The sequence below is a fragment of the Fulmarus glacialis genome, unplaced genomic scaffold (assembly GCF_000690835.1).
Source record: "Fulmarus glacialis isolate BGI_N327 unplaced genomic scaffold, ASM69083v1 scaffold6165, whole genome shotgun sequence".
Lineage (NCBI taxonomy): Eukaryota > Metazoa > Chordata > Aves > Procellariiformes > Procellariidae > Fulmarus > Fulmarus glacialis.
Genome location: NW_009213802.1, coordinates 154,818 through 168,638, shown reverse-complemented (window position 1 = coordinate 168,638; position 13,821 = coordinate 154,818). Strand labels below are relative to the sequence as shown.

Below are 13,821 nucleotides of genomic sequence, written 5' to 3'. Positions count from 1 at the left end.
GAGAGATTGAATAGTTTTTTCGGGTCACAGGCAGGTCTAGCCCTACCCAGGTCTGCCCAGTGTCTCAGAGGCCCAGTTTGTCTGGTTAAGCAGAGTAGGCTTATTGAAGACTAGTCCCTCATTTATTGAGACTAGTCCCTGCATTCTCCCTGCAGGTGAAGAAACAGTGTCCTCTGGCAGCACCATTGCATGTGCCCTTACCCACTTCGTTACCCTTTGGCAGTCAGTCCATACGTCCACATAGGCTTTGCTGTCAGGCCCTTTCCTCAGAGCATGTGGCCATCACAGCGTAGAAGTCTCCACCACTGGCTGTCCTTTCTCATTTCCACTTTCTGGGACAGGTTGGTTGTGAAAATCAATGAAGAGTTTGTGGATGAAAACACCAGCAAGACTTCCCAGAATCGGAGCTGTGAGTGGGACCCACCACCAGTAATGTCCAGCCCTAAAATGAAACACAGAAGAGGCAACCGGTGAGCCAGACGAACAGGGTGAGGTGAGCTGAGACTGCTGGGGCAGGAGTGAGCTGTGTGAGCAGAGGTCTCTAGCCCCACTTCACATACTGGGCCCTACAACTGGCTTAATCAAATTCTCTCTCCGCCAGCGTAAATGCTGGAGGGAGGGTCCTTTTCCCCACCGGCCTGGGAAAGTCGCTCTGCGCTGTCTGCAGGTTTCTTGTTCTCCTACAGAAATAGTCTGCATGATCCTGATGAGTGTGACTGTCAGACAGGCAGACACACACACACACCCTTTTTCCCTCCCCATTTCCAACAACATCTGCACCTCCTCTACCAAGCTCTCAAAGATATTTTCTGGAAATTTAATGAAAATGAGCAGCTGAGACAGGAGAGTCTGCTAATGCCCTCACTATGGGAAAAGCCATAGCATGTCACCATCTTACTAGATAGGGGAAGGCAGGGTTTCATCTCCAGATTCAGACATCTAAATTTAGGAGAGCTATGCAGAAATCCAGCTGTAAGTGCCTGCTTTCAGGTGAGCTGAATCGCTCTCTGGCTCTCCAGTCACTACTCTAACCAGCTAGATCTCCAGCTATTTGGTGCCCAAACTGAGGTATCTGAATGTCAAGATGAATCCCATGCTGGAGAATTAGTGTACCCCAAATTTTGTGTACATAATGCATGGGCCTCCTCTACGCACAACCCTTGCTCTCTGAGAATGGAGAACACACTCTGCAGTGATACCATCACTTGGTCCAAAGAAAAAGGCTTCATGACCATTTTGTCTTGGGCTTATCTCCTCTCCTTGCGAGCTGAGCAGTGTAAAAGTAAAACTGGTCACTCACGTGAATACATCCATTCCCCAGCCAGCAATTGCCGTGAAGACCCTGGGGGGCAGGTCCCGGGAAGGGTTTATGGCATAGCCTGTGTTCATCCCCATCCCCAGGCCGATGCCCAGGACCAGGATACCCGTGAGCAGGGCCTGCGTGCCTTTCAGGGCTGCGTTGTTTTTCTCGTCATGGATGATCAGAATACCCAGGAGCAGCATCGCCGTTGCCATAAACTGTGGGAGCAGGAAAGGGGGAACAGGTCAAGAGAGAATGGGGAAGGCAGAAGGATCCTGCTCAGCAGAGAGGAAGAGACTTCCCAGAATGGAAGAGCAGGTGGGATTCATGGTCTGGTCAAGTCAGGGAGGACCCCAATGTTATTCCCTCCTCACAGGTGGACTGAAGAAAAGTCTTGACTCATTTCCCAGCAAAAACGTCTCCGCCTCATCACAAAAATGCTCTAGGACTGATACAAACTTCTCAGCACTGTCGTCTCCCTCCAGCTTTCAAGTTAGGGACATAGGTTATTTTAAGTACATTTCATCTAACAGAGCCAAAGCCATAACAAACTGCTAACAAGACAAATCTGATCCTCCCTAGAGGGAGTGATGTTTTATATAGCCTGTTGCATTAGCCCTTTCAGGCTTAAAAGCAGAGACTGGATTCTCATCTGGGAAACCGAATCTCCTGTCTGTGACAGTACGTAGCTGGCATTTGTAGATCTGCAGCGCCCAAGGTGTCAGGAACTGTGGTTTGAATAGAGGTGATGACTCCTGTCTCTTTCTGCTTCAGAAAATGCAGCTGGAGAGCCTTGGACTGCTTCCAGAGATGCCGCAAAAGCAGAAACTCTTGGCAATGCACTGTCACTGTCATTTGCTTTCTTGTGCAGCAAGGACACTGCATGCTTCCCTCACTCAGGAGGCTGAGTGATCAGGTCCCCACTTGTAGGCTCTCCAGCTCTCACCATCCTCCTCTTCAAGCTCAGGCAAGAGTTTTGTCAGCTCAGAGACAAAAGCACAGGCTTCCTCAGATTTGAGTTGGAAGTGAATCTTCCTTCTCCAGTGTCCCAGTACTCCACGTCCCCTGAAGCATCCCCTTCCTATTTCTGGGCATCTGGACGTTGTGCTGTATGCTGGGAATCAACCGTACACAGTCTAAATTGGACTGTTCAAACCCTAGAGGTTCAATCCAGACAGATTGTGTTCATGTGAAGACAGTCCTGGGCCCTCCGTGCCAGTGAGGGGCAGCCAGCAGAGCTGCCTGGGAGCATGGAGCGGCTGAAGGATCCAAAAAGGGGAAGAACAGTTCAGGGAAGTGCCCAGAGCCCAAAGGAGATAGTTCCTGATACAGCTCAGCTCCTCACTTCCCATTGCTTGGGCTGCGTGCAGAGAAGGTGTTTGGAGGGCACTTGGGCCAAGCTGCGGAGCAGCCTGCAGGTGTTACCTTTTAGGCTTGCTCAGCCACCAAGGTGCCTTGGACCCTACCTGTCAGGCACCTGCCTGGATGGTGGGCTCCTGGGAGTAGAGGTTGTGATTGTGTCTGCGCGTGTAGGGCTGTAAGTCCCCTGTAGCAGACCTGCGGTAGCACCCGTTACCGCCCCCCTCCTCCTAGCACACCACAGCAGTCCCCACTGACCTCTGTGAAGAAACCCCCCAGCAGGGATACACAGGGAGAGGGGTAAGTGGAGAAGATCGACGCCGTGGCAGTTGGTCCCGTCACTGTAAAGTTCCCCTTGGTGTAGTTGTACAGAGCATCTAGGAGAAATGGGAATTAGGGAAGTTAGCACAGAGTTCATCCCACATGGCACGTACGCAAGTCCACCCATTGCAGCCAGCACAGACACCAAGGGGAAGAGAAGCGATGGGAGATATGATGAAGGTGACACACCCCTCGCAGGGCATGATCTCACCGATACCTGTTACCCGCAGACTTTGGTCTGCAGTTGCTTCCTTATGCCTACCCAGCTCCCTGCCCCTGCTCCAGGAGCCTGGAGCAGGCTGGATGCTCTGGATATGCTGGAGGCCTCCATCCCTCTGCCCCTTGGAGACTGAGACATGCTGGAGCCCATGGGTGGTGGGTCCTCAGCTCACAACTCAAAACCACAGATGATTACTGTCCTGTTTTCCACAGACCAACAGAGTCCCCCAGAGCTCCAGCTGTACCTAAGACATGGTAGTCCATCTAACTCAAGCCCTTGCAGACCCTGGAAACAAAATGTAGCTACTGGCCTTGAGTTGAGGACCGGCTTTGGCAGTGGGAATGCCCTGAGCTGCAGGAACTGCACATCCTTCCCAGAGATATCTGAGCCTTGCTCTGGCCTTGAGCTATGAACGTCTGTCCCACAAGCCAGGAGCTCGCCCTCCTCACCCAAACATCATGCTGGGTATTATAAAAGGAAATATTTTTGACGAACTGTGAGTTAAGACTGAAGGGCCCACAGCAACTCCTGTAATAAAGACACAACCATACCATAGTAGAGGCCAAAGACGGTGGCTGCTGCCGTAAAGGAGCCCAGGAACTGGCCGATCAGATAAGCTGGGAGCTTTCTCCAGGGAAGGTTTCCTAAAATGCAGTGTGTGAGGGTGATGGCGGCATTCAGATGAGCTCCTGCAAAATCACAGCAGAAGAGAGTGGTCTTGACCCTGATGCAGCTGTTTTGGAGGGTGCCCCACGCCCCACAGTAACCACCCAGACCTTGCTCCAGAACACCAAGACTCTCCCAAGGCAGGGTCTCCCTCCTGCACAGACTCAAAACTGACCCGTTTTCCCGGGGCAGCTGAATGATTCAGGGTAGAGAGCTCCTAGCTTTAGTCCTCTAAAAATCAGACAACCTCTGCTTTACTCTCTGTAGACCACAGGCTGCCTCAGTCATCTCACCTGTCAGAGACACCTCTCTTGGCACGGAATGAGTTTCCCTCTGTATGAGTTTCTCTCTATTCAACTTAAAGGGAGCCCAGAACTTGGACTTATCACCCACCTTTTATATGGTTACAGGTAGGTGAGGCAAATCTTAACCCAAACAATCGCAAGGCCTTCTGAAAATATCTGATAGACAAGGAGGGCCTCATCCTGGCAGAGCTGAGCACCCCAGCTGATGGGAGCTGCGGGCCCTTAGTACATCTGGCAGGTAAGGCACGAGACACCAAGGAAACAAACTGCAAAATCAGCCACTGATGCCCCATGTCTTCTTGTCTGCAAAGCAAATCCTCCTCAGGGCTGTCAGCAGGGACTCAGATTAGCTCTTAGGTGTCACTGCATTGAGAAGGGGTTACCAGGATGGTCAATCCTGGCCAGACCATGATTGCTCCCACTAGTGTGGAGCGGACCCTGTCCTTCCCTCACGGAGTTTGTAATCTTGGACTGCATTTCCTTACATCTTTTAGTACGTGGCTTTCATACAGTGCAAGACCAGTTTTCCCTGTTTTGAGGGAATGCTTTCTGTGGAGGAGGTTGGTGTCACAATGGTGCTTTTGGAGAAAGATTAAGTGGATCCAGGTTTGGTGGCCTCAGTGCAAACCATGTTTGTTCTCCAGGCCTCATCTCCCCATGAGTCCAAAGGAAATATTTGCTTTTTCCTGCCTAGTAGATGTAAACTTTGGGGGTTAGTAAATGCTCCAACCTTAGTGGCCTTTTCCTACTCCAGACTCAGAAAGGGGTAAGAGCCAGACACACATCATCTCATCAAAGTACAGGACAGAATGAAGTGAAAGTGCATGTATTGCCTGCTACAGTCCCACAACCACAACTGAAATAGAGGGAGACCGCTTTTTCTTCGATCCTCTGATCCTTTGCAGGCATGACCAGCCATTTCAGAGATCACAAGAAGCATCTTGTGACACAAATGAAGGCAAATCACAATGCCAAGAAGCCCTGAAGCTGGCCCCGGAGCCAGCCTGTTGCTGGCTGAGCTGAGACCTTTCCTCCCACCTCCCAGCCCTCAGCAGATCAGCTCCATCTCAAATGTCACCTGGGACTGCAGGGACCTACTTTCCTCAGCCCACTTTCCCCAGGATCTCTCCACCAGCTCCAAAAGGACAGGGAGACCAAGAGCTGACTGCTCACATGGAAAAATTTTCCTTTCCAAGCCAGCCCCAGCCTTGGACATCTCTCTGCTCCAGCAATTCAAGAGCAAGGACTTGCTTTAATCTTCTGCCCACTAGAGCCCTTAATCTCTTCTCTTGGTGCTAATGAATGCAGAAATTGCACAAGGCAAAGGTAATGCTCTGTCATGTGAGAGATACCACCCCATGGCCCTGAAACACCACCTCCTGAGTTCGCGTGGGGTGTGTGCGCATGGGTGTGGATGATAAGGAGAAAATTTGCATACCATTCCTTGTTGCAACATCAGCAGTAAGCTCTCCTTTGCAATAAATGATTTACTTCCCCATGGGTCAGATTGGCAGCAAGTTTTCAGAGCTCCTTGTCTCCTTGGGCCATGATGGCATATCCCAAGCGTCTAACGGGGGCACTGCTGAAACCTGGCTCTGCTGACCGCAACAGGAGGGGATGGCCAAACCTCCGCCGCTCTCCCTGTCCCGCTTGCCCCTGTCTCAGCTCAGGACATGCGTTTGGGGTCAGCATACTGTAGGTATGTGCCTGCCTTGTCTCCTGCTTCTCCTGATCTTGCCGCGCCATCGCGACTCCTTGGCTTGACCTTAGACTTGCCTCCCCCCTGCAGACTTGGCTGTGATCACTGGGTCACGAGGCTTACTCTGGTTACGGTCACCAGACCTGCTCTGCTCTTCTTGTTTGGGGACCCTAGGACTGCCTTTTTTTCTGGTGAGGGCACTGCTCTGCCTTGCCATGCCATCACCCGCGCCCCCACAACCCACTCCTGCTGCCTCTGACACACGTAGCCTTTATGGGACATAGAGATGTCCTATGCTCAAGTGTCCTGCTCACCAGAGATTCCTCCGGCCGCATGGATGCCCAAGGTAACACCAATGCCAAATCCCAAATTGATGCTCAGATGCTGCCCAAAGTCTCCTCTTCCTAATACCACTTGTGCCACAGAAGACAAGCCAAAGACCTAGTGCATGGAAAAAGAAAGAGAGAAAGGAGTGTTAAAAGTACTGTTATTGCAGTGGTGGACTGAGCTGCTTTGCTCCTTTTTCTGCAATACTAATACACTCCCAAAGACAGGAAGACTCTAAGGAAGACTCTATGGTCAGGAGAATGACCCTCCTCTGCAAAAATTGAATGGATAACTGGATTATTCCTCATTTGTGACCATCACACCAAACCAGACACTCTGGTCTGGGTTGGGTACAAGGGAGACAAACCCCAGACACCTGCACCGAGGTCCCGGGCTCAGTCGGGATCACTCACGCAGCCATGGCAAGGGTGTCTGCACCTGAAGCCAGGGACATGAGCCAGAGGACCATCACCGCAGACCGCCCGGAGGCGGCGCCCAAGCCGGATGGAAGGAGGGTGGGCAAATTCTTGTTGTCTTTCTTTTCCTGGTGTGCAATTTATTGACTAAAAATGTAGTTTGGGCAACACATAGCTATTTGCCAAACTCGACTCTAATTTTGGTAACTTACTCCAGCAAAAAACAAGGAAGGAAATTCTGGTTTGACTTTTTCTTTCAACACGTATACTTTCAATTTGAAAACAGCCAAAGTCTCAATATTTTTTTAGTGACTAAAGGGGAACTGGGAAAAAAATTTAAAAGAAAAGTAAACACTCTCCAGCAGGAAAAGACATATTCAAGAAATTGCTTTGGCTTGAAAGTAAATTCTATTTCACTTTTTTAATGTGGTCAGCGGGTGGAAAAACCAGTTCTTTGCACAGCTCTTACACTGAAATCTGGAGAAGGACAAAGCTTCTCTTGAGGTCTCTGCCTCGCAAACCACTTAGGGCTTGGAGAGTGTATCCTGTTCCTTGGATTGCACCGATGTTTACCTGGGGTGACATGTGCCTCCAAGACAAAAAAGTCAGTATGTTCTCCAGCATTTAAACTTCTGCTCTGGCCTGTCCTGTTTTGACTTGGATCTTTATTGGCTGCTCTGCCTGGATACAAATTTTATGTTGTGCGTCTGCTCTCCCTCTTCCCTTTCAGACATCACCAAAATCTCCCGTTCCCCAGAGAGACTGTTCTTATCTCTCTCGTATACGCAGACCACAGTCTGTGCTCTGCACGGAGCTACAGCCTGCACGGTGCGAGCCCTTCTCTCAGTCTGCCTCAGCAAAAGCCCCAGAAAGCAGTGTCTGGGATGTCCCCCAGCATCTGCAATGCCCTTATGAAAACTTTTCCTACTCATCTCTGAGCTTTTCCAAAGCCACATCCAAGAGAAGGCGAATGCATAAGCACAGGTTTTGCAGGACAGCACGCAGGTGCAGAGAGAGGGGTGCAGGGCAGGAGACAGGGCTGTTGCAGCTGAACAGCACTATCCTCAAAAAAACACAGGACAGGCCAGAGAATCTGTTTTTCAGCACAGATCCAAACCTCTGGTCTCTTCCTCTGTTCTCACAGTCCCAAAATAGCCTTTTTTTCCCCTACCTCCCTACTCCTTGTGCTGTTTACTCCCGCTGCCCGGTTCCCTGCTTTATGAACATTGCCTGTCAGCTAAAGCAGGAGGCCCTGGCTGAGTGCTATCACCCAAATAACAGCCATCCAGGCATCCCAGAGATGCATCCAGCACATTCCCGGTTGCAGTGAGGGCCAGGGGGCTATTGAACAGTTGGATGCTGGATGCTACTTTCGGCTGCTGGATGCATAGAATCCAGCATAGAATCAGATGCAGCCCAGAAGGCCAACCTTATCCTGGGCTGCATCAAAAGCAGCATGGCCAGCGGGTTCAGAGAGATGGTTCTGCCCCTCTACTCTGCTCTGGTGAGACCCCACCTGGAGTACTGTGTCCAGCTCTGGAACCCTCAGCACAAGAAAGAAACGGACCTGTTGGAGAGGGTCCAGAGGAGGGCCATGAAAATGAACATGGGGATGGAACGCCTCTCCTATGAGGAAAGGCCAAGAGAGTTGGGGTTGTTCAGCCTGGAGAAGAGAAGGCTCTCGGGAGACCTTATTGCGGCCTTTCAGTACTTCAAGGGAGCTTATAAGAAAGATGGCAGAAAACTTTTTAGTAGGGCCTCTTGCAGCAGGACAAGGGGGAATGGTTTTAAACTAAAAGAAGCTGCATTCAGAGCAGACAGAAGGAAGACGGTTTTTACCATGAGGGTGGTGAAACCCTGGAACAGGTTGCCCAGAGAGGTGGTAGATGCCCCATCCCTGCAAACACTCAAGGTCAGGTTGGACAGGGCTCTGAGCCACCTGAGCTAGTTGAAGATGTCCCTGCCCATGGCAGGGGGGTTGGACTAGATGACCTTTAAAGGTCCCTTCCAACCCAAACTATTCTATGATTCTATCCTGTTTGCGGTCAGCCCTTGATGGGGGTCCATGTGCAGTGTCCCTCCTCCTACTCTATTCCCTCGTGGGGATCAGTGAGGGAAGAGCCAACGTGAGCTGCAGGCTCCAAAATCTGCCTTGGACTGTCAGAGTGCAGAGGAAAGTCTCCTTCTCACGCTGCTTCCCAGAGATAGCCCTGGCAGGACACCCCTGAACTTGATCTTTATCACTTGGGAATTTTCACCACCAAAACACAAAGGGAATGGAAAAGGAAAATGGTTTGCTCAGCTCCTGCTGAGGAGGCACAGATGTCTGTATTCTGACTTCCAACTACCTGTGTCGTAAGGAATGAACTTCAAGGAGCTGGATGTGCAATAAGATGTGATAAAAAGCAAGTATTCTTTGCACGTGCTCTTGTTGCCTTGAAAAAAAGCACCTTTAGCTGTACAGATAGCTGTGTCAAAAGGTCCCCATGCTTACACAAATCTTATCTTCCTCCTGTGCAAATCTCCAAGTACAAATTATTTGGGTTATCCCCAGTCCTTCCATGTCAGCCTCTGTCCAGTCCTAAGTGTGTCAGCCCAGGCTAAGCCCAGGTTGGCACAGACAGCTACTGGACTCCTTCAAAAGGAGGATCTCATTTTGCTACGTTGGTCCAACAGACGAAGGCTCTGGTCCTGGAGGTCACCTCACCCCCACCAGGGATCAATTCTGACTGCAAAGCCTTCCTCGCCCTCTCCCCAAACACCTCTGAAGCAGCCCAAAAGCTCAAAACCGCTTCGCTTTTTCTGCGTGAAACAGATCCCTCAAGCAAGGGGGAAGTTTCTGTATGATTTGGATAAGTACTATTCATTTGCCAGCGTAAGAAAACGAAAAGCGAAATCCTGGCATGCTTTGCACCCTGTTTACATTTTCTAATGGTGGGTTGTGGCTCCGGCCAGTTTACAGGTGCTCACTACCCTGGCAAACGCTGGGTGAATGCTGTTCTCATTTCACAGAGGCTGTCAGTGGTAGAGGAGTCCCCAAACCTGTGAGGACCCCCCAGCCTCTGGCACAGCAGGAAGGAAAGCCTCAACCCGCTGCATGGGATCTTTCGGGGGGTTGGCACAAGCGTTGCATTGCCCCATCTGACCAGACATTGCTCTTTGGTTTCATTCCCAGACTCTTCCTCCTTTTTCTCCTAGAAGAGAACTGAAACAGCAGTTCTTCCCCACCTGCTTCACCCTCTCCCAGCGCCCACCTCCCACCCTCCACATTGCTTTTTTCCTCCAGAAGGTTTTTGATGGATGGTCTACCTGATGGGAAGCTGCTGCCCCACCAGAGCAGAGGGGTGAGCAGCAGCAACCAGCTGCTGAGCAACCCTGAGGATGTGGCAGGAAAGCGCTGACCTTACAAATTGCTGCTGCAAACGCTTACCCTCTCACCTGCCCTGCACACACACCAACACACGCACATGCACAGACACGCACGTCTGGGCCCGTCTCCTCCTTACCATGAGGATGAACATCCCCAGGGCTTCTGCCAGCAGCTCCCTGATGGTGCTGCTACGAATCGTGAGCGCCTTCTGAATCTTCTCCAGCATTTTGCTCTCCAGCTCCAGCCTGCAGCCGCGGAAGCTCCTGTTGTGACAGCACACTTCATTGCTCTGAGTTAAGTTACCCTTTGAAACTTGGCACCCTCCCTTCACCCCCAGACACTTCCATTCATTTGGTTAACGATGAACAAGCCAATAAAGTAGCAACTAGCTTCAAAGTCTTCCCACACACACATGCCATCCTTTTAAAACTGTATGGTAAGGATGCAATATTTCTGCTCCGGGGGCGTTGCAAACGCTGTGCCTCTGCCTAGGAGCAGCCTATCTCCAGAGCAGTGGAGCTGAAGTAGCCTTGGTGTGCTCCTAAAGCCTGTCTTTCTCCGTTACCTTTTCCACAGGAACTGAATTTTGGCTCTGCTCTGCATTGTAACCCACTGGCTGGTGGTTTGGTGCCATTTTTTTTTTTAACAGGTAGGATTAGGACCGTTTGCCTGCACTTTGCAGGACTATTTGGATGGCCAGCCTGTGGTGAGGATGCTCTGCCTGGAGCTGGTGTGCACCGCTGTCTGCAGCTGGGAAGAGCGCAATGCCTTGAGCGTTGCTTCAGGTTGAATATTTGCTCTTGCTGAATGCACCTGTGTCTGCAGCTCCCATCACACTAGTGGAGAGTCTCCCTGCCACCCCTCCAGTCTGGCCTCTCGTGGGGCAAGGAGAGACCAGTCTTAGCAATGGTCCCCAGAGACCTTCAATCTCATCTGGTTGCCAGAGCACAACCCTCACCGTCCTGATTCCTCCTCCATCTCCTGATTCCTTCTGCTTATCTCCCTGCTCACCAGGTGCTCTTACCTCTCCACTGTGAAAAGGTTTTAATACCTTTGCTTAATCACTGAACACCCAAGACCTTTTTCTGTGAGCCTTGTCTGGTTCTTTGCTGGTTTTCTTTGCCTTCCTCTCAACCTGCTGCAGCTTCTCAGTGTGGCTCTGGAGGGGACACGATGTACAGCTCTGGAGAGGTAACCAGCAGCTGCCCCGATGGGGACGTAGTGCTCTGCTCACACTGCCTCTGGTGTTGCCTCCCTCTGCACTACTGCGTTGCAAAAGCTCATGAGCTTTTCTTTCACCCACAGGACACTGAGCAGCTGTGTGGAAGAACCTGGGAAGCCGATTCTCCTCTCTGCTCCATAGAGTGTTGTCTATCTTGTGGCAGGGAAGGGTTTTATGGACTGGGGTAAGCCCTCCTCCAGTGACAGATTGGCTATTGACCTCAGTGAACACCTGGCTAAATATGCAGTAATTTACTAGTCTGTCTGTGATACTAAGGACCATCTAATCATCATGGATGATTATCACGCTGCTGGCAAGGGTGTTCCTACAGCATATTTCTAGGTGGGAAGGTTTTTTGTCCTATGAGTGTGTAAGCCATGCTGTAGCACAGAAAAGGTGGCCGATAAATCTTTCCAGGTCACTTCATTGGTGGAGCACACAAACAAGGGCCCTGGAGCACCAGGTCAGGGTGGTGGCAAGAGCCTTGAGTTTCTTCTGGACTTGGTAACTTCCAGCTGACATGTAAAGCTGAGGTCCTGGCATCAGCGTGTGTTGGAGAGCTCACAGCCTTTCTCAGATGGACGAGGTGTGAGTGGGTCAGTATCCCCCACAACTGGACCTACAACTTCGTTTTTCACTCCTAGATCTCAGCAAACCTTCCAAGTGTATTCCTACCTTGTGGGCAAACAAGAAAGCTGCTGTGTTTCTGAAAGGCTTCATCTCCTGTGTTCAAGCATTATCTATAGGCAACTTCATATTCTGATCTGGGCTGAAAAATGGACAGGTATTTTCTGGGAACACCGGGCTCCCGTGGACTTGCAGTCTTCTCAGGGAAAAAGGCAATCCCAGTTTGCAATAGAAACCTTTGGTTTGGTGATAATATTTGCAGCATAATCCCTGATATTACCACCAAATTCCCTAAAACTCCAGCATGCTCCTAGAATGGCATCATGGATCACTGGCGCCGCTTGTCCTTTTACACAGATCGTTCCACAAGATGGCACTGAGACATTAATTTCTCCCTTAAAAGTGTTCAGATGGGTTCCTCTGTTGGCTGCTGAAAATGTGAGAACCCTTTAGTTTTAGGGTTCCCCCGAGCATTTTTATACATTAAAGAAAGGTGATCTGCCAATGTTCAAGGAGTGTAACAACAACAACAAACACCTTTCTATGAGTCCTATGGGGCAGAGCACCACTGCTCTGACAGCACACACAACCAAAATGTGTGAGCCTGCGCCTGTCACCCTCCACTTTATAATCAGAAGAGAAAAACAGCCAGCTCCAAAGGGCAGTTCATCCCCACCTAAAATAAGCATCTGAGGCCAGACCTATGAGTCACGCTGGATGCTGGCAGTTTCCCTCCAGTGTCTGCACCAGAACGTGGAGTGATCGGCTCCAGCGTGCACGCCCACGTGGAGGTATCTACTGCCAGGTGAGCTGGACTGCCCTTCCTCCCTGCATCCAGATGTGGTGATCTTGAGCAAGCCCAACCAACCATGTGAGTCAGCCAAGGGCTGGAGCACGAAGATTTGCCGGTTGCCCAACATGAGCTGTTCATACTTGCATGGCTTCATTTACCTGCAGGGCTGACGAGGATCTCTGGGGTCACCAAATACAGTGCCCTACTAGCATAAGGAGCCACTCCACATCCCTTTTGTGACCAGACCAGTCTCCATTTTAGGGATAAGTGCTTTTTGCCCCAACTCCTCCTGCCTGTTACCAGAACTTGCTGCTCTGGAGATTAGAGACTTTCTTCTAATTTCCAGCCGAATTCTTGAGGCCATTTGTTCATGTGCCAGCATTACCCCATCACAGTCATGAGTTAACTCATTTCTTACGGGTGCTATCCCATAAAGTTTTCCTGTAAGATTTGTTAGAAGAGCGTTAGCTGCTCGCGCTTAGCTTTGCACTGCCTCCTGATGTTTACCTTGACTTGCTCACAGGTTGAAACTTCACTCAACATTGACCCTACAATGATTTTACCGTGTTTTCCACTGCATATTAAGCAACCACCTGCTAAACCAAACCCATTTCTTCCCTAAGGCAGGTGCGCTTTCAGCACTAGTAATAAAGGCCTCAGTTTGGAGAGGAAAATTCTGGCACAGTCAAGGTCTACTAGCTGTGCTGGTGTTGATACCCATGATACTGAAGAGCCAGGGGAACAACCCCCCCGGGTCCTGCTAGAGCAGCCCTGGGAAGGTTGAGCTCCCAGGGACTCCAGGGCAGTCATGCTTCTGCAAGGAATAACTTCTCTAATTCAGTTTGACAGTGCACGTGTTTCCTCTGCACCCGGGAGCTCATTTATCTCTTAATTGTGCTAATCAACAGCTGGAACATTGCCACTCCATTAGTTTCAGCCCTGCTGGTGGAGCATTAACTTCTCCCCAGAGGCTGAGAGGAGCATGAGCAGACAGCACAGCAGAGGAGCTCCTCACCGAGGATGGGGACAGCTTGCTCCTCCATCAGACTAAAGGAACATGGACCAAGACATCTCCAGGCCCCATTAGGAAGCGAGGCCAGATCCGAGAGACCAGTACAGCACTGGTATGACCTTAGCTGACCAGGACAGACCCCACTTGATGTACTCCAGAGTACCCGCATCCCATGGTCTCACAT

The 13,821-nt window shown here is 50.6% G+C and overlaps 1 protein-coding gene across 1 annotated transcript; it reads right to left on the bottom strand.

Moving 5' to 3' along the window:
* Positions 1-282: 282 nt before the first annotated feature.
* On the bottom strand, positions 283-13,172 carry LOC104077196 (aquaporin-7-like). The gene is made up of 7 exons (XM_009578329.1): positions 13,133-13,172; positions 10,120-10,228; positions 6,185-6,311; positions 3,752-3,889; positions 2,918-3,036; positions 1,301-1,518; positions 283-442 (listed from the first exon to the last, which is right to left on the bottom strand). Exons 2-7 carry the CDS (start codon positions 10,207-10,209, stop codon positions 283-285), a joined length of 852 nt encoding a protein of 283 aa, XP_009576624.1. The 5' UTR covers positions 10,210-10,228; positions 13,133-13,172.
* Between the last annotated feature and the right edge of the window lie 649 nt (positions 13,173-13,821).